Below are 20,513 nucleotides of genomic sequence, written 5' to 3' on the forward strand. Positions count from 1 at the left end.
TCCAAATAAAAGAAAGCAAGGAGGGATAAAGTAATACACAACAGGAAGAAAAAATAGACTGTCCCTATTAAATCAGCATATTTGAACTCAATAATACATTATTAGTTATCTTACACATAAAAGGACTAAAATCTCCATTAAGAAGACAAACATAATCAGATTTCATCATAAAACAAAATTATTTCTCTGTTCCTTGTAAAGAAACACATCCAAAACATAAACATATAAGAATTAAAAATTATAGGAATCTAAAATGACAAGCTATGAAAACAGTAACTAATGGAACGGTAACTTTACAGATTATTAAAGTAGAACTGAGAGGCTGGCACTGTGGCTCACTTGGTTAATCCTTCGCCTGAGGTGCCGGCATCCCATACGGGTGCCAGTTCTAGTCCTGGTTGCTCCTCTTCCAGTCCAGCTCTCTGCTGTGGCCCAGGAAGGCAGTGGAGGATGGCCCAAGTGCTTGGGCCCCTGCACCCTCATTTGACTCCAGAAAGTACCTGGCTCCTGGCTTCGGATGGGCACAACACCGGCCGTTGTGGCCATTTTGGGAGTGAACCAACAGAAGGAAGACTTTTCTCTCTGTCTCTTTCTCTCTCACTGTCTATAACTCTAGCTGTCACATAAAAAACAAAACAAAACAAAACAAAACAAAAAAAAACTAAAAAAAAAGTAGAACTGAAGACAAAAAAATTGAAGTGATGTCTTATTATTATAAAATTCCAGTTCATCAGGAAGTTCAAAATAATTTAGCATTCATATCCAAATAAGTAATTGTCATTCATATCCAAATAAGTAATTGTCAACCTATATTTCATTATTATGGTACCCCCTTAAAAAACATTTTTAGATATTCATTTCCCTGATTTCACTTCCCTGAAAGAAACAGATATATAATACATATATCAAAATTTATGTAGTAAAACTATTTAGAGGGTCACAAACTATTCTGAGATCTAAGGCATGTTTTGCTCCTAAAGAACCAATTATTACCCCTCCCCCCGTGAAGGCAGGATATGAAAGCATAGTATCAAAATATTTAGTTTTGATCTATAAAATGCCAATTTCACATTGTATAATACAATATATGAGTAAGTTATTACCAAACTAAAAGAAAAATTGACAAAGCCTTAGTCATGTTGAAATTTGTAATATATATGTAATCTATCATTAATTAATAAAAGCAGAAGAATCAGTAAAACTACAGATGATTTGAATGACAAAGAAACCAAAACCATCCCTGGAGCAAGGACATTCTCTTCAACAATGAGTGCTGGGGAAGCTGGATCTCCACATGCAGAAGTATGAAAGAAGACCTCTATCTTACACCTTACAGAAAAATCCACTCAAAATGGATCAAAGACCTAAATCTATGACCCAGTGCCCTCAAATTACTAGAGAACATTGGGAAAACTCTACAAGAAATTGGCATAGGCAAAGATTTCTTGGAAAAGACCCCAGAAGCACAGGCAATCAAAGCCAAAATTGAAAATGGGATTACATCAAGCTGAGAAGCTTCTGCACTGCAAAAGAAAACACTCAGGAAAGGGAAGAGGCAACCGTCAGAATGGGAGAAAATATTTGCAAACTATGCAACTAATAGAAGCTTAACATCCAGAATCCATAAGAGCTCAAGAAATCCAACAAAAACAAAACGAACAACCCAGTGAAGAAATGGGCAGAGGACTTGAACAGGCATTTTTCAATAGAGGAAATTCAAATGGCCAACAGACATTTGAGACATGCTCAGGATCACTAGCCATCAAGGAAATACAAATGAAAACCACAGTGAGGCTTCACCTCATTCCAGTTAGAATGGCTCACATACAGAAATCAACAACAACAAATGCTGGCAAGGATGTGAGGGAAAATGTACCCTAATCCACTGTTGGTGGGAATGTAAACTGGTGCAACTACAGTGGAAGACAGAAATCTGAATAAAGATCTCCCCTATGATCCAGCCATCCCACTCATGGGAATTTACCTAATCCAAAAGAAATCACCATATGAAAGAGTTATCTGTACCCACCCTATCCCCTATGTTCATTGCAGTATAATTCACAATAGCTAACAAATGGAATCAACTCAGGTGTCCATCACCTGTTGACTGGATAAAGAAATTATGGTATACATACACCATGGAATACTACTCAGCTGTAAAAAACAAATAAATGAAATCCTGTCTTTTGCAACAAGATGGACACAACTGGAAACCACTGTACTTAATGAAATATGCCTGTCCAAAAAGATAGATATCATATGTTTTCCCTGATCCAAGGTAACTAATAGAGTACCTGAAATGTAATGTTTTGGAGTGAAATAGACATATTGAGATTCAATGATTGTTCTTCTTCCATTGAGGAACAATGGGTATTTTGTTTTGGATTTTTGTATGTTTGTTTTCTTTTTTTTTCTTCATACTCTTTGTTGAACTCTTTTACTTAGTGTAAGGTTAACTATATGATCGTTAAGGAAACTGAAAATAAATCTTTGTAAAAATTAAGAGTGGGAATGTGAGAGGGAGGAGGAGGAAGGGTTGGAGTGTGTATGTGTAGGTGGGGGAGGCCAAGTGTCACTATGTTCCTAAATCTGTATATATGAAATACATGAAACTTGCTTAATGTAAATGTACTTTTTAAGAAGCTATGCATTGTTTTCATTTTCTTACATGAAAATTATTTTCTTAACTTCAGTTTCACAAACTTCTTCAAGTTCTCATCGTACATAGCACTATACGTAAGAACTGTAGAATAAATTCATTTCAATTACATGTGAAACATTTACAAAAATTATATATTGGGTTATATATGTTTTAAAGATCTAAATCATGTACAGTATGACCTATAAGCACAGTAGAATACACCGGGGATAATAACAACTAGAATATTCCAGTGTATTTGCAGATTAATAAATGTAGTTCCAAACCATCTATGAATTCAAAACAAAATTGCAATTTAAATTATTTTGAACTAAATGATAATAGAATGGTACATTTTAAAACCTATGGGATATAACTGAAACTACGTTATGGAAAATTTATTGTTTTAAATGTAAATATTCAAAGAGAAGAAAGACTGAAAAACTATGAACCCATACAGACCTTGAGAAACTCACCAAAACTGACAATGAAAGCAGAAAATTGAATAGCCCATAAAACCGGTGGAAATAAAACTGTAACTAAAAACTTATGCAGAAAATATTCCAGTCCCAGATAGATTTATTTATAAATTTGATCAAACATTTAAGAAAAAAATATGAATTTATATAAACTCTCCTAGAAAATTTTAAAATATGGACTATTTCCTAAATAATGTAATGATGCCAGTGGAACCTTGATAAGATCATTAACAGAAGGAATAATTTTAGGCCAAATGTTTAACAACATATTTTCAAAATCCTTAATAATCAATGGCACTCCAAAAAATAAGGTAAAACGGGTTTCTACAAAACAGCATAACATATCACGACTAAGTTTATTCCAGGATTTCAAGTTTAATTTGACAATCTAAAAATCAACCACTGCTATAATAGAATTAAAAGGAATCATATGATAGATGTCAGGAAGAACATTTAATAAAGTAAATATGTAGCAAACTAGGAATAAAAGAAAGCTTCCAAATTTTACAGAGGATATTATACTTCACGGTGAATGTTGGAAGCTTTCCTTCTCAGATTGGAAATAAGATAATGTTTTCCACTATTAACTCCCAACAATTTACTGAAAATTTCCAGCCAGAAATAAAGTAAGCAGTACGAAAAAAGGAAGACATAGAACTGTCAGAATTCCTGATGGCATGGTTATCTATACAGAAAATAGAAGAATCTATAAAGTATTATAATTTGCAAGTAAGCTAAGCAAGGTTGCTGATAACACATTGAAAAAATATTTTTCTATGTATTAGTAACAAAAACTAAAATCAAAATTGAAGAGATACCATTTGGAATTTCATTTTTCCGTGAACTTTCTGAATTACTTTTAAATGTAAAAACCTCTTGAGTCTCAGGATGTAATGGAGAATAAAGGAATGAAAGAGGCATAATGAGATTTCTGAGGTGTCAGTCATGTAATCACATTCTATTACTGGACTTGGGTAACAGTTACACAGGGATTCACATATAATAAATGAATCGTGCTCTAGATAATGTTCTCTTATGTATGCTATAATTTAACCCAAAAGGAAAAAATGAGATAAAACCTTTTGTTTTAGTTCAATTTCTGTTCTACAACAGAAACTCGAGATTGTGTCATTTATAATGAAATTCATTTCTCAAGGTTCTGGAGGCCAGGAAGTCCCAGAGTGTGGTGCCGGCATCCACCGCACGCAGCACGACGTGACGGAAGGTGCAGGGGCGAGAGTGAGCCACCAAGACGGTGTGGGGGCGAGAGCAGCTGCTGTTATAACCACCCACACTCGGGATAAGAAACCCACTCCCACGACAACAACGTGCATCTGTTCAGGAGAGCTCCTCCCCCGTGACCCAAACACCTCCCACAAGGGCCCACCTGCGCTACACTGGGAATCACGCTTCTAATCCATGAAGTCAGGGGGACAAACCACAGCAAAAACAGTATTTCTCATAGACGTTTAAAGCATACAAAGCGCTAGGCACAAAATAATTATGACTCCATGAGATTTAAAAACTTGTGAGCAAATAATACCAGCTGATACATTCTCAAGACCCACGATCTAAACACTTCACAAATAAAAGTCCATTCCACCTTCTCAACAGTCTTGTGAGGCAGATGCTGCAGCACCTCCACCTTGTCAATAAGGAGCAAACTGTGCCCTGTTGACCATTGTACTACACTGCGTATCAGAGCAAAGCTTCTGATGGTTAAGGCTAAGATTCACCCACTGTGAATATGTGTGAGAGAAATGCTTTCGGAACTCTAGACGGTTGAATCTCCCTTAAAGAAACGTAGTAAGTAGGCTGCTTTAGCATTTTTGAAACAGATGTTTTTATGCTTTGTATAAATCTTTTAAAATGTTTCCCAACTCATGCTCAGAATGATTAAAGATGGATTTTAAAAATAAAAAAATATTTTAAACTGTCAGCAAAGGTTGATTTCCAACTCTGCTAGCTCTAATTTCTCTGAGCCTCAGTTTCCTTGACTTTACAACATGCATAACTAATCCTTACATTACAGGGATGTTCTGAGAATCAGGTGACATTGGTCTTATGAATGAGTGTTTTAATACATATGAAATTACATATGAAAGCCAGAAATTTTAGAAACTAAAAGTACTTCATTTTAAATGTTATTTTAGTAGGGGGTCATTGGCTTAGTGGTTAAGAAGCTACAAGTTGCTGTGTGGGACTCCCACACCCTTATCACACTGTCTGGGGTCAACTCCCAGCTCCTCTCCCAATTCCAGCTTCCTGCTGAGGTGCACCCTGGGAGGCAGCAGGTGATAGCTCCAGTAGTAAGGTTCCTACTATCCAGAGGGGAGACCTAGATTGAGTTCTAGACTCCTGATTTGGGCCTGGCCTAACCTCATCTGTTGGAAGCATTTGGGAAGTAAATCAGCAAATGGGAGACTTCTCTGTTTCTGTCTTTCAAATAAATAAAATAATAATAAATTTACATTCTAGAGACTCAAAAGATAAAAAATATTAAATAATTTGCCAAAAATATACAATTCTTCACATCTGGAACTATATATCTATATACATATCTATATCTATCTCTATATATAACCTATCTATATATAGGTTATATGTATATGCCATTGAATATTTTCCTAACTATTAATGATTTTAATAATCAAAGGAGATCTACAGAGAAAAGTTTAGAATGTTAGTTCTAGACATTCAAAACTGCCATCACACAATTTCCTACCTGTTTTATTTCTTTTATTTTAACTTAAAGATCATTATTTACTCCAAAAAAAAACCAATAAAGGTCCAGAAAAACAGGAAATAAAAATGCTAAATGTTTTAAATGATTAATACTTAACAATTTCCAAATCAAATGAAAAAAGCAAATTTAATAGATTTTCTTTTCATTGGAAAAGCAAGAACACTAGTCTTAAGGACATGGAAATATACTATATTTCTAACACATGAAAAGCAATCTCTTTCTTAGACTTCATGACCTTTGCTAAATCCAGGCATTCTTTCGACCTCTGTCTTGCTGAAGCATCTCCTTTCATGAGAATGCTTTCTACACTTGTGTAGATGAGTGAGTTCTTTCATCTGACTGGATGCAGCTGGCAAGTGGCATAATGAGAAAGGGAAATGAAGGTCTTTTTCTTTTTCCTCATGGAAAACCAAGAAATGTATAAATCATATTGAAACTGAAGAATTAGTTGCTTGCATAACTGCGTAAACTATACATCTTAATGTCCATGTTTCCTGAATAATTGACATATAATTTTTAAAGTCTATGTGTGGTTTCTCTGGGCATTATTTGGATAAATATACGTTGCATTTTTAATTAGTTTGAAAAATGTAACAAAATTGACCAATTCTCCATGCTGTGGCTGTTCATGGTAGGGCCTCCCTCTGAGGTGGTGCCCTCTGGAATCCTGAAGACCACATGGGATCCCTCTGGTGTGTGCGTTAAGGTAATCTAATTACTTCAAATCCCACCACTATGACAGAGAGTAACCCTACACCAGTGGTGCAAGACCTCTGAGCAGACAATGGACAACTGCACCAAAAATTTTCTTCGGAGGGTTCCCTCAACTTAGTTTTCAACATATTTTCAGTTGTGCTTTAAAGAAATCAGAACTGGAGTTGAGGATAAGTGAAGTAATTAAGCAATGATTGGCATTGAGGAAAATGACAAGTCCAGCGCTCCAATGAACACAAAGCATGTCCTTTGTCATCTCAAGGAGTATTCTGGCCAGGGGGTGGTACATCAGCCAGACACATGACAACGGGGGAGAGGAGTGGGGTCTCCCTTCCTGGGGTGAAACTGTTCAATCCCTGGGGTCATGGTTCCGTTTTGGTTTTCTTAGGCAATGGGACTATACTGAAGGTGAAAATAATTGTGTGAAATTGGGTAACTGAGCAACAGCAAACTATAATAAGGAATGGTGGGAATAAGGTATGAAAGAGGAGAAAGAGTAAAAAAAAAAAAAAAGCCTGCTAATGATGCAGTCTTAATCGCTTGTCCTAAACCACAGAATTAGGAGGGATAAAGGCAGCCACAGCCTTATTTTAAAGATGAGGAAACTGAGGCCTCCAGAGATTGACCTTAACTCACGTGAGTAATCTCGGGAAGTCCTCAGTCACCATTAGAGGGTTCCCGAAACCAGGGTGTTTCCCGCTACTTGTGTGTCAGCGCTGAGCCCATCACAGCTAGGAAGCTTCCTCCCTCGTGCCAAATGCGCTGGGATCTGGTACAGCTCTCAACGTTCTCTAGGGACTTCTGCTTTCTACAAGGCCTAGGCTCAAAGTGTAAGGGATGAGGCAGATGACACCAAGGCACATACATACAGTGAATAGCTTACCCTTTGAGAAAACTTTGGCTCTCTTTTAGATTCTATTTTTAAGCACACCATTATGCAAATTTCAAAAGGATTTCAAAAGGATGGTGATTTCTTTAATTGACATTAAAGAATATCATAAGAAAAAATAAATTTCCAAGTAGTTGTAAATTTTTGAGATTTTCTTGAATTCCAAGTGGCGTAGTCACCTCATCTATGTTGTTTTCCTTCATCACTACCTCCCTCTCAAACTTTTTTCTTCCACACTCCACTCTGTACAGACCTCATCCATGATGTTCAACAAAACATACGTTTCCTGAATAAAGGTCTGTCCCTTTCACATTTATATATAAGTGATATTTTTTTAAAAACTCCAGGTTGAGAGTAAGAGAAGCATAGAAGATTGATTTAAAGAAGAGTAAGAAATAACCTAATACAATCAATTCATTTGATAGAATAGGAAAGTGAGGTCAAGGGTAAACAAGTAGCTTGGAGTTACCCAGCCAGCTGGCGCCTCACTGAGGATGCCCACCCTAGTCCCTGTCTCTGTCCCCTGCCTTTTGTAATACATCTCATGCAATCTCTCCCTATATACAAAGTAAGTCATTCAGATAGTTAACTGATCCTCAGGGAAAATGAATGAGCAAAAATGCTTTAATTTTACACTTGAACTTTGATACTTTTCACTCTCTGTATTCAAATTTCTAAGAATGCCTGGCACTATAACTGTTCAACCGGTTTGAGTTTCTGCATTCTCTTTCCTCTTCTTTTCCTCAAATCTGCAGATGAGCCATTTTAAAGACTATCAACACACCAAATAGGCGCCACCCCATGAGTCAGAGTGAGGATGTTGACAGAGCCACCGAGGACGCTTGTGGAATTCCTAGGGTACTGGCCCCAGCTACTGTCATGTGGGCAGCAGAAGTGCTCCCTGCTGCTGCCACTAGGAGGAACAGGGACCAGGTACATTTCCAAATGCCAAATCCTTTCTTTCCCAGTCAGATGTGCCTTCTAGAAAACAGAGTCCTATCTAACTGAAAACTTCTTTGGGACACACGAGTAGAACCCTTAAGGTGGTAGATTCTTTGGATAATAATTTATATTCATAGATGGTTCTCTAATAAGTTACATATCTCAACAACGTGAGCTGAACCACTTAGAATATCTGATACTTTCTACACTCAGATGTTCTGAAGTCTATTCTGATCGTTAGACTTGACAGTTCTCTTCAGTTGCATGAAGCCCTTTCGTTCATGCTTGGGATTAATTTACAGCTTAATAAATTCCTTCCAGCACTATGTTCAGTGAATCAACAAGCAACTTCCCCTGTGATCTGGGCATGGCTAACAACAAATTAGGCTTGAGAAAACTAATTCCTAGCAGAGGCATTTTCAAGGTGGGCACTCCCACTGTAAGAAATGTGGACATTTCACTTTTGCATTTAACACATCCTCAGGCTGAAAATACACTTCAATATTAATAATATTCTCCTTGGTATCACTGACTGCTGATTTCTAGATTATATTTTAGGCTGGACTAATACTGAAAATATTTTTCAAAAACAGCTGAAAATGCCACATTTGAAAATTATTTAAATGTTATTAATAACAGATGAAGGGTGGTGAGTCCTCAGGAAACATTTTAACTAGGATTTTATCAGTACTCGACAATGGGTAGCTTTGTTCTGCACTGACTGTGGAAGGTATGAGAAGATGCACTGGCGTAATTGTTTTCCCTAAATTGACACCTGTCCTTGACACATTTTGGATTTTTCCACACTATACTAAGTAATTTGATTTGAGAAAGTTTCTCCCAGTTAATTTGCTGACATACAATTACTGATGATTTTGTCACCATATGTTGTGCAGTTGAATGCACTCTGAAATCAGACAGCTTACTGTGTTAGGTACAAATTCTTACAAAGAGGATACAGGTTTAGGAGTTGCAACTAGTTAACTCTGGGCTTCTGCTCCAGACAAAAAGCAACTTCATTTTATTGGAGAAAATGTCAATCAAGATGTAACTCCTGACACCCTTCTTTGTTTCAGCAGCCAGTAATAAAAGATAAAGCAGAGGAAATGGAGGAGCTGCAGTTATGCATTTGCAACACACAAAGTCCTTGTTTTCCCACTAGGCACTGCAGAAAAGCAATTGTCCATTCAGGGCACATCCTCTGCATTTCAGAGCTAATATTTTTGCAGTTCTTAACGTGGTATATTACAGTCTTATACAGTTAATGGTGTTAACCCTTTGAAACGTACTATGTGTCTGATACTTTGCTCAATACGACTGCTTACATGACCCAGTTTTAAAGATTTCTGGTTTCAGTGTTGAGAATAAAAACTTTAAGAAAATCATGTCAGAATTTTGGAACAGGGTTCAAATAATCCGGTCTTATTGGCTATTGCATAACTTTGAGAAAGGTAATAAGGAAATTCATATTAACCATGTATTACTTGAATTGCTTTTTACACAAATTGACTTTCTGATTTCCCATACACAATAATGTGCCATTGAAAACACCATTAGCTCCGTGTCTAATCCCCTGCTTCCTGCAGCATTTCGTGAATTTACTGTGTGTGAATGCATACACCTACCTCCTGGTGCAATAATGCTTATTCTTTCATTGCAATAGGCACTCAGGCGAAATCCCAGGAAGAACAGAATTTTTAGATGATTAATTAGTCCCCAGGCTCAATCACTTAGCTCTCTAATTAAATATCTGACTCTGCTTTCAACTATTGCAGGAAAAGACAATTAGAACATTTACAGAGTTCATAAAGAAGTTTTTATTTTCCTTGGTAAATAATCAGATCTAAATCACTGGTCACAGAAGTTAGTATTTACATCTCCTTTGTTGACTCCTGAAGCCAAAACATTTTTTTTAAATGCAACAAGGTGACAAAGTGAATTTTCCTCAAGAATTCAATGTTTGTGGACACCTCCTATAGATTTTCCTGCCTCCAATCTCACGACCTCACTATCAGCTTCTTCCTTTTTGTCCCACTAATTTCTTCATCTTGAAGTCTGCTATCAACCAACATGACAAACTCAAGAGAAAGAACTGATTTTCTTCCCTGCTCCATAAGCCTCCAGTCCCTTCACCAACATTTTCCTACCCTATCCCACCAAAGATTAAAAAGACGCTACACTTTAAGATTCACAGTAGAAAATAAAAATCGCATTCATTAAAAAAAAAAAGCCACCAACAACCGGCTCTCCGTGGGGGCTCAAAGTGCCGAGAAAATGCAGGAGTCTCCCATTACACTGTTTGGAATGAAAGCCTGTTGCCCTCAAATGGTTAATTCGGGGTAAGTGATAATGTTTAGTCAGTCCGCCTAGAAAAAGGAAGGAAATTCAAAAGCTGTTGCTGTAGTAACAATCACAGATCAAAAAAATATATATCGAGAAATATCTAATTATCTATCTATATGCACAGGTTCATTTTAAGTAAAAATCCTGCCCTCACTCTGTGACGCTCTCCTCTCAAGAAAAATGAACTCATCGCTGAAATTTGTTGTACATACCTCAACCATTAAACAAGACATTTAACCATAGTGGCAGTTCTGTGACCTTTGAATGCCGTGAAATCTCTGTGCGGTGCTGCTTGTTCATGAAGACTTGTGCTGCAGAATCCAGCAACCTCATCCAGGATTAGGAATAGAATTAAGTCAACAACAACAACAACAACAACAAAAAAAAAAAAAAAAAAAAAAAAAAGGAGGGGGGGAATAAAAAAAAATATTCACAGAAGCACACAGAGAGGTCGAGAAAGGAGGAAGGTAGGAAGCGAGTCTCTCTCTGGCTGAGTACACTTTTCTCCCAGACAAGCGCTGGGACAGAGCCGAGCCTGCTGCAGTGCCCAGACCGACCGACTGGCTGGGTGAGCAGGCAGCCGGCCTGCGAGGCTGGGAGTTGCTGTCAGTTGCCACAGGCAAGGAAAAGCAGGGACCAATCGGCTTCAACGCTGGCAGCTCACTGGAGTGGAGCCTTTTCTGTTTATGTTTCCTCGTTGCAAGAGTGACGTCAAAGGGTTTAGTTTTTCCTCTGCATGTGCTATTAATTGTAAAGTGCTGTACTATGGGAAGAATGAGTGAGTGCCTGTGGTGGGCCTGGGCACCCCACACTCAGGAGCACCTAAGAAGTGTGCTTAATACTCAGGAATACATTTTAAAAATGTATAAGACTTTGAGGTTAGATCTATCAAAATACGTAAATAAAGAAACATTGAACCCCAAACCCTGAGCTGGTGAAAAGCAGCTGGATCTATATTTTTGCTCTGTGTGTGTGTGTGTGTGTGTGTGTGCCCACATCACAGCTGTTGCTTATTTTTGATCTCATTTGGTTTTACCCTTGCCTAAAAGTGAGTAGCTAATTAATCTGGATGGCGGCGGAGGCTGGACTGTGCAAATGCGCTGGAGAATGACACAGTGTGACATGCGAGCAGCAGAGAGCTCCTGCTGCAGCTGTGTCTTTCCTGCCCCTTCTGTGGTGAGACCTCAGGGTTATTCTTGCCAGGGCCATCCCTCCCGCAGTTCCCGCAGGAGTCATTCACGAAGCAGGGCAGGGTGAGGCCGTGTGGGCAGGCCTGGGGAATACCACCTCCTCTCTCCCAAAGGGTGTGAATGTACAGTTATTTAGGGATACTTCTTCCACCAGGGGCCCCCGGCTTAGCCCTGGGTTTCTCTTCCCACTCTGGAAAATCTCTGTGGTGGCCATCTGTTGTTTCTGCCTCCCCCATGCCCACCTCTCCTTCCCCCATTTCCATTGCAAATCCTGTAGTTAGGAACTCATTTTTTGCTTTTGAGAACTTTTCCTTCTTCTACCTATGGATTGCACTGCCTTTCCCCAGTCAGCCTTACAACAGAACTCTAAGGGGACAGGTGACCCACACTTGCCAATCAGATTTCTCCATTGCTCTAAGACACACAAGTTTTAGTGGTAGGTGCAACACTCAAGACATCTCAGAATTCTTTTTTCAAGTGTTGATACTGATTCTTTGAGAAAGAAGGTATGTCCATCTAAGATCCCCACATGATAGTGATGATAGTCTAACCCTATAGTTGTTGGAGTTCATGCTGGGGTTCAGTAGGAACAAAACAGAATTTCTCCCCAGATTTGCATTTTGGAGAAGCAGGAACATAGGCAAAAAATATTCAAGTAAATAAAATCAAATATCCAGTAGTTCCTCCCTTATCTTTGGGGATGAGTTCCAAGATGACCCAGTAGATGACCAAAACCATGGATGGGACTTAACCCTATGTGTACAATGATTTTTTTGTACACGTTGAACTATGAAAAGGATTAGTTGATAAATTAGGCACAGTAAGAGATGAAAATCAATAACTAGTAATGAAATAGGATTTTTTAACACCAGACTCCAGAAGTTTCGTGTATGCACTCTCAATCTTCAGTGATTTTTCTGAAAATGTATTTGTGCCCTGTACTCACCCTTCTTGTGATGGTGTGAGGTGTGAGGTAATGCAATGCCTATGTGATAAGATGAAGTGAGGACAAAGGGATGATTCACGTCCCAGGCTGAATGGAGTGGGAAGCGTGAGATTTGTTCACCCTCTTCAAAATAGCATGCAATTTTACATTTCTGAATTGTTCATTTCTGGAATTTTCCATTTAATGTTTTCAGACCATAGTTAACTGTAAGTAACTGAAACCATGGAAAGTAAAATGATAGATAAGGGGGACCGCTTTAATAAGGGCTTTGAAATACAGCCAGGTTAAGAGGACGGTGGGGTGCATGGTGTGTGTGTGTGTGTGTGTGTGTGTGTGCTGTGTCAGGTAGGATGTTCAGGGAAGCACTGTGGTATAGGACTTTGAGCAGGGGCCTCAAGGAAGGCAAGAAGCTAGTTGTGCATCTCTGCATTCCAGGCAGAGGACGCAGTGTCGAGGGCTGAGAACGGGTGAGTATTCAAGGAACAGAAATGGGAACAAAACGGGCCGGCGCCGTGGCACACTAGGTTAATCCTCCACCTGCGGTGCTGGAATCCCATATGGGCCCTGGGTTCTAGTCCCGGTTACTCCTCTTCCAGTCCAGCTCTCTGCTGTGGCCCAAGTCCTTGGGCCCCTGCACCCGCGTGGGAGACCAGGAAGAAACACCTGGCTCCTGGCTTCGGATCAGTGTAGCTCCAGCCGTGGCTGCCATTTGGGGGATGAACCAACAGAAGGAAGACCTTTCTCTCTCTCTCCCTCTCACTGTCTGTAACTCTACCTGTCAAATAAATAAATAAATAAATCTTTTTTAAAAACTGAATTTATTAAAAAAAAAAAAGTGAACAAACAAAGACAAGAAATGGGCTTAGGGAACTATGTCAGGGATAAGACCAGGAAGTGTTTTATAAGGATTCAGACCTTATTCCACAATCGAAAACCTATCGAAATGTTGTAAGCTGAGCAATGCCTATAATATGACATAAGTTCCAAAGGGATTGTTCTCTTCTGTATGGACGGCTGACTCCCCGGGAGCAAAGGGGGAGCAGGGAGACCAGTAACGAGGCATTACAATAAGATGTGAGATGGTCGTGGCTTGGATTTGGGTAAGAACAATGGCAAAGGGAAGAGGGCCAGATTCTGGACGGGTGCTTATGGGTATTTATGGATAAAATTGATAGAACTTGAAGGTATGAGGTGCATGTGAGAAAGAGAAATCAAGAATAGTCCCGGCATTCCTGGCTTGTACAAACTGAAGTAGAAGTGCAATTTGCGGATATGAAAAAGACTAGAAGAAGAACCTGATTTTGAGGAAAAAATAAAGAAAATCTGGAGCTTCCACCCATAGCAACAGTCACTACTGATTGCTCTGTCCACACACACACACACACACACACACACTCTTCCATAGCTTCATGAAACATAGATATTTCTGATGGGAGGAAAACTATACCAATAAATAAAAAAAATTATATAGGATCTTCCACAGTAATAATATTGCAGTGAAAAAAATGTAAGAAGGAAAGCTCATGGACTATATAGGTAGTCCAGACCTTAAAGTGTGGGGCCAGTGCTGTGGTGCAGCGGGTTAATGCCCTGGTCTGAAGCTCCAGCATCCTATATGGGCACCAGCATCCCATATGGGCGCCGGTTCGAGACCCAGCTGTTCCACCTCCGATCCAACTCTCTGCTGTGGCCTGGGAAAGCAGTAGACGATGGCCCAAGTCCTTGGGCCCCTGTACCCATGTGGGAGACCCAGAAGAAGCTCCTGGCTCCTGGCTTCGGATTGGCACAACTCCGGCCATTGCGGCCAACTAGGGAGTGAACCATTGGATGGAAGACCTCCTCTCTCTCTCTCTCTCTCTCCTCTTTCTGTGTAACTCTGACTTGCAAATAAATAAATAAATCTTTTTTTTTTAAAAAAAAAGGCCTTAAAGTAAGCATCCACAGAAGAAATCAGTGCAAAAGTGATATTTGAGTACAAATTCAGAGGTGATGAGGGAAGAGTAGGAGAGCAGCATTATAGACAGGGGATGATCAAGTGCAAAGCTGTGAGGGGTGGGGTGATTGGCAAGTTGCAGGAGATGATGAGAAGTTTCAGGGGGATGGAGTATGTAAGACTTTCTAGGTCAATTGCACAGTCTTTGGATTTTCCTCTGAATGACACAGGGCTTTAGGGAGAAGAGTGAGGTGATCTGTCTTAATTTTAACAGGATCACTCTGGCAGCTGTGTGGTGATCAGAGTGGACGAAAGGGACTAACAAAGATAATACTGCAGTAAAACATGTCAGAAATCATGGTGATGTCAGCCAAAATATTTTTGGTGGAGGTCACTAAATGCAGTTGACTTCTGTGTCTGCTGTAGTGTTAAAGCCAGTAGGATTTGTTAAATGTCATCATGAAGTATATAGTATAAAGGAGGATGCTAGTTATATAAAAGAAGATTAGTGAGATGAGCCAATGACTTCTCCAATCTTTGGGATATCATCAGGTGGAAAAATAGAGATGGTAAGGACCAAGAGATGGGAGGAAGTGAAGAGTCTGATATTAAATATATTACTCTTGCCTATATGATATCCACCTGGATATGTTGAAGAGGTGGCTGATTATATAAGGCTAGAATTAAGAGAATACCTCCAGGAAGTAGAAATAAATTTGGAAACCATTATGTGTGTATTTAAAGCCATGAGACTGGGAATTAATGCAGTAGGAAAGTCTGCAGGTAGTCTACTGTTGTCAAGAACAAGAGGAAGAAATAGCACAGCAGACTGACAAGGAATCCTTAGGAGGTCCCAAAGAGACCAGGAGAGGGTGGTCTCTTGGAAGGGAAACAAAATATTTCAGTGATCAGCTGTGTAAAATGAAAGTTAGATGAATGCAGAGTTGACCCTTTAACTTGTTTCTTTGACAAAAGTAGGTTCAGTGCAGTAGATTGGGTGAAAGATCAAGAGAAAATGGAGAATTGGGAACATGGAGTATAGGCAAACCTTTCAAGGTGTTTGTTCCTGAAGAGAGCACGGAAAGGGATCAGGAATTAGAAGGGAGAGTGGAGTCCAGGGAGCATTGCCAACATGAGAGAAACACTGGCATTTTGTTTACTTGAGGGGAGGTAAGATTCGGTTGAGAGGAGAAAGGGACTGTGTGACGGGCAGAATGGCCTTCTAAAGATGTTCACATTCTCCTCTCCAAACCTGGGAATATGTCATATCATTTGGCTAAAGGGACTTTGACAATGTAATAGAGGTTATCGGCCTTAAAGAAAGGAAATATTTATCTTGGAGTATTGGAGTGTATCCAATCTAACCACATGAGTCCTTAGAAGCAGAGAAATCTTTCTGGCTGGACGCAACAGGTATAGCAGCAGAAGAAATCAGAGATAGTTCCAATTTGAGAAGGATTCAACGCTCTGCTACTGGCTCTGAGTTGTTGAGACCATGTGCAAGGACCAGAGAGTGGTCTCTAAGAGCTATGGATGATCTCTAAACTGCCAGCCAGCAAAGAAACAGGCACCTCCGTCCTGAAACTGCCAAGAAGTAAATTATCAAATTCCAATAACAACTTGAGTGAGCTAGGACGTGGATTATTTCCCAGAACCTCCAGAAAGGAACATAGCCCGACCTTCAGTCTTGTAATACTAGGATACCTAGCCGAATCCATCTAGAAAAACATGAACAAATAAAGTTGGTGTTAAATTGCTTCAGCCGTGATATAAAACTTAGAGTTGTTGACTTTGGGAAGGAGCATGGATGGTTCACCCATAGGAACAGAAAGAAAGGCAGAGTAAATGGTATAGGTACTGGTAAATGGATGGAAGGGCGGTACAAGAATGTGAATATTCTCTGTGATTTCTTAATGTTTCAACAAAATAGGAATTTAGACTATTGGATAAGATAAAGGATAAGAAAGACTGTGGAGGTTTGAGGAAAGAAGATATGAAATAGTCATTCAGGAGGCCGGTGCTGTGGTGTAGCAGGTAAAGCCGCCGCCTGCAATGCTGGCATCCCATATGGGTCCCGGTTCAAATCCCAGGTGCTCCACTTCCTATCCAGCACTCTGCTATGGCCTGGGAAAGCAGTAGAAGATGGCCCATGTCCTTGGGCCCCTGCACCCATGTGGGAGACCCGAAGGAAGCTCCTGGCTTCAGATTGGCTCAGCTCCAGCCATTGTGGCCAAATGGGGAGTGAACCAGCAGATGGAAGACCTTTCTCTCTCTCTCTCTCTCTCTGCCTCTCCTTCTCTCTCTGTGTAGCTCTGACTTTCAAATAAATAAATAAAAATCTTTTAAAAAAGAAATAATCATTCAGGAGAATAAAAAGTCTGAATTATCAGAGAAATACAGTATGATAGCCAAGGGCACAAGGGCTGGTTGGTGTTCAGTCATTATGAATTATTTGATATTAGATAGCATATTATCTCTATAATATCTATGAGACATCCAAATAGAAGTAACATGTAGGGAATTTATATGTAATTCTAGAGAACTATGTATAGATGAAACTGTATTGAAAGCCATGGGAGGGCATGGCAGCACTTAGAGAATGAAAACAGACTGAACTGATATTCTCCAACATTCAGATAATGGGAGACTGAGGAGGATCTAGCAGAGGAGAGCAAGAAGGAAAGGCCATAAAGGAACAAGAAAAACTAAAATAATGATCTCTTAGAAGTCAAGTTCCAATAGTCAATGCTGTGGATTGAATTGGGTTCCCTCCCCATATAAATTCTTATGTTGAAGATTTTATCCCCACTTGTCAGTTGTCCTTATTACTGGAATGGAAAATACATTTCTCCTGCTGTACCTCCAGGTTGACAAGTTCCTCAATGAACTTAAAGATGTTAAAATCATTCAAGGAATACTCATTGAGTATATTTCATTAGAATAATCCAGAAGTATATGCCTAACATACTAATGAGGTTGACAGATGTATAACAAGTGGTTTTTACCTTTAAAAACTGTTTATTCAGTTTCAAGTATAAGTAGAAATATTTAATTCTTATATATATGAGACATTTTAATAATAGTGATACGGAGATTGAGGGCAATAAGGACTCTAAAGGTAGGTAAGTTCAATGGAAATTCATAGAAAAGTAGACTACACCCACCTGAGAGAATTTAGGAAGACTATGCAAAAGGAGCTTTCATTTATCTTTAACTAGGAAGATATGGGTTATATTAAGGGACTGACTTATAGGTTCAGCATAATGTAAATATACTGGAAGAGAAATGAGTAACATACTGTGTCCCTACATCCTAGTTTAGTATAAAATGATAGAAAATTAAATTTGGTATTTGAACTTGACTCAGGGAATGAGAGATTATATAAAGTTTGCAAGTAGGAAGCTGAAATAGCAGCACACTATTCCTATTAGCAAAATGAGCACTGGATAAAAACAATTAAATGCATGGCTACAATACAAAGGAAAGAGTAACATGATGAGGGAAATTTGGAGTGATTTGGGGGCATAGAGTGAGACTGAAGCCAAATTTTTGACTCAACAAAAGCTTCTCCTTGAAAACACTGACATAAGAGATGAAATCTAAAGGATATGAAAGAAGAACTCTGGAAAAAGGCTGGGGTACCTGAGATGAGTAAAATGAGGGAATACTAGGGTTGCAAAAGTGTTACACGCTGAGATGGCAGCACTTAGACACACATATAGGGCAAGATGAGCTGACTACATCCAAAGGACCACAGTAAGCTCAGTGTGGCTGGGGTGATAGGAAGTATAGAAAGCACAGGGCCATCTGAACATAATAAGGAATTAGAAATTTGCTCGAAGAGAAATGGAGAGTTTTAAGCAGTAAAGGACATGGTCATATTTGTGTCTTGAAATACCACTTTGGGACTCCTATGGGGACCAAACGAGGGAAGCTTGAAGACAAAAAAAGGATGCAAAGAATAGTGGCTAAAATGGCGGTAGTTGTAATGTGGATAGGGAGAACATGAGAAAATTTAAGAGTTGTTTAGGAAATGCAAGAATAGGATTTGGAGACAACGGAGGGAGAAAGATGAGGGTTACACTGGGAAGAATAAAGGATGAGTCAGTTAAGATGATACTCAAAATTTTAGTCATGTCAAGTGAGTGCCTTTTATTAAGTGTGCCAGGGAGATGGGAAGTTCAGTCTTGAACTGAACATTGAAGTAGATGTGAATATGTTGTTATGAAACTCATAAGAACTTGGGCTAAAAGAACAGTTTTTGAGTAGCAAAATATTCATCAGTTAAGCCATATGAACTAAGGAAGTATGTCTAGTGTGAGGAAAGATGAGGAATTGAGGGGAAATCAAAAAGAACATGAATATTTAAGGGATATACAAAGATGGAGAAGAATATGTAAAGTATGGAGAGAGAGGGTGAGAATTTAATAAAAAAACAAGATATGATATCACAGAATCCAAGGAAAACTGTGTTTCAAGGTGTAAAACATAGTCAACAGGCTGGCGCCGTGGCTCACTAGGCTAATCCTCTGCCTTGCGGTGCTGGTACACCGGGTTCTAGTCCCGGTCGGGGCGCCAGATTCTGTCCTGGTTGCCCCTCTTCCAGGCCAGCTCTCTGCTGTGGCCAGGGAGGGCAGTGGAGGATGGCCCAAGTCCCTGGGCCCTACACCCCATGGGAGACCAGGATAAGTACCTGGCTCCTGCCATTGGATCAGCACGGTACGCCGGCCGCGGCGGCCATTGGAGGGTGAACCAATGGCAAAAGGAAGACCTTTCTCTCTGTCTCTCTTTCTCACTGTCCACTCTGCCTGTCAAAAAAAAAAATATATATAGTAAACAATGTTAAATTTACTGAGAGAGAAACAAAGAACACTTTTTGTAGCTATTAGGTACCTATAAAAATGAAAGTTGCAGAATTAATATAAATAGAAGAATAAATCGATGGAACATAAAAAAGTCTAAAAGAGAATTGATACTGATTTCAAAATTTAGTATATGACAAAAGCGGTGTTTTAAATGAGTGGAGAAGAATGGGATACTTAGTAAATGAAGTTGGGACTAGACTAGCCGTTTGTAAAACATCCAAACAAGCTAGACTCTGACTCTTTCAAAAAACTATTATGCAAATATAAATTGCAGTTGGATAAAAGAAAACATGAAAAAACAAAGCTATAAAGGTATCAGAAAATCTATGATTACATATACAAGGTATCAAAGTAGGAGCGCTTTCTAAAAAATACAAAAGCAGATTACAAAGGAAATATAAAGAGTAGCTTAGACTGAAATGAAAGTCTTTGGTATGATCAAAGACATAATAAGGTCAAATAATAAGGGATACCTTGCAAGATATTTCAACCTAAGTAAAATTAAGACATATTAATACACATTAATATACAAGCATTTCCATACAATTTATATAACTTGGAGAGTCCGGCAGTAGCAAATGTGAATGAGAATACAAAGCAAAGGGAAATACCATGTAATACTGGAGTGAGTGGATATTGGTCCAAGGCCATAATTGCTTATCTGAAAACTTTGGGGCCACAGATTGATAATTAAAACTTTCCAAGATCATTGAAAGGTAATATTCAAAATTCAGAATTTTTTTTAATTCCACAGATACAATTCTAAGAAGACACACTTACTCTCTCCTCCCCCCTACAAAATCTCTCCCTCCCTTCCCATCTGCACCA

The 20,513-nt window shown here is 39.0% G+C and overlaps 1 protein-coding gene across 1 annotated transcript in view; it reads right to left on the reverse strand.

The window, feature by feature from the left end:
• Positions 1-11,411, reverse strand: part of PDE7B (phosphodiesterase 7B) — a 358,034-nt gene extending 346,623 nt beyond the window's left edge. The window contains exon 1 of the mRNA XM_008263552.4: positions 10,964-11,411. Coding sequence (XP_008261774.1) covers positions 10,964-10,984 — 21 coding nt within the window. The 5' untranslated portion in view covers positions 10,985-11,411. The remainder of the gene's footprint in view (positions 1-10,963) is intronic.
• Positions 11,412-20,513: the final 9,102 nt, after the last annotated feature.

This window comes from Oryctolagus cuniculus, chromosome 5 (genome assembly GCF_964237555.1).
Source record: "Oryctolagus cuniculus chromosome 5, mOryCun1.1, whole genome shotgun sequence".
Classification (NCBI taxonomy): Eukaryota; Metazoa; Chordata; class Mammalia; order Lagomorpha; family Leporidae; genus Oryctolagus; species Oryctolagus cuniculus.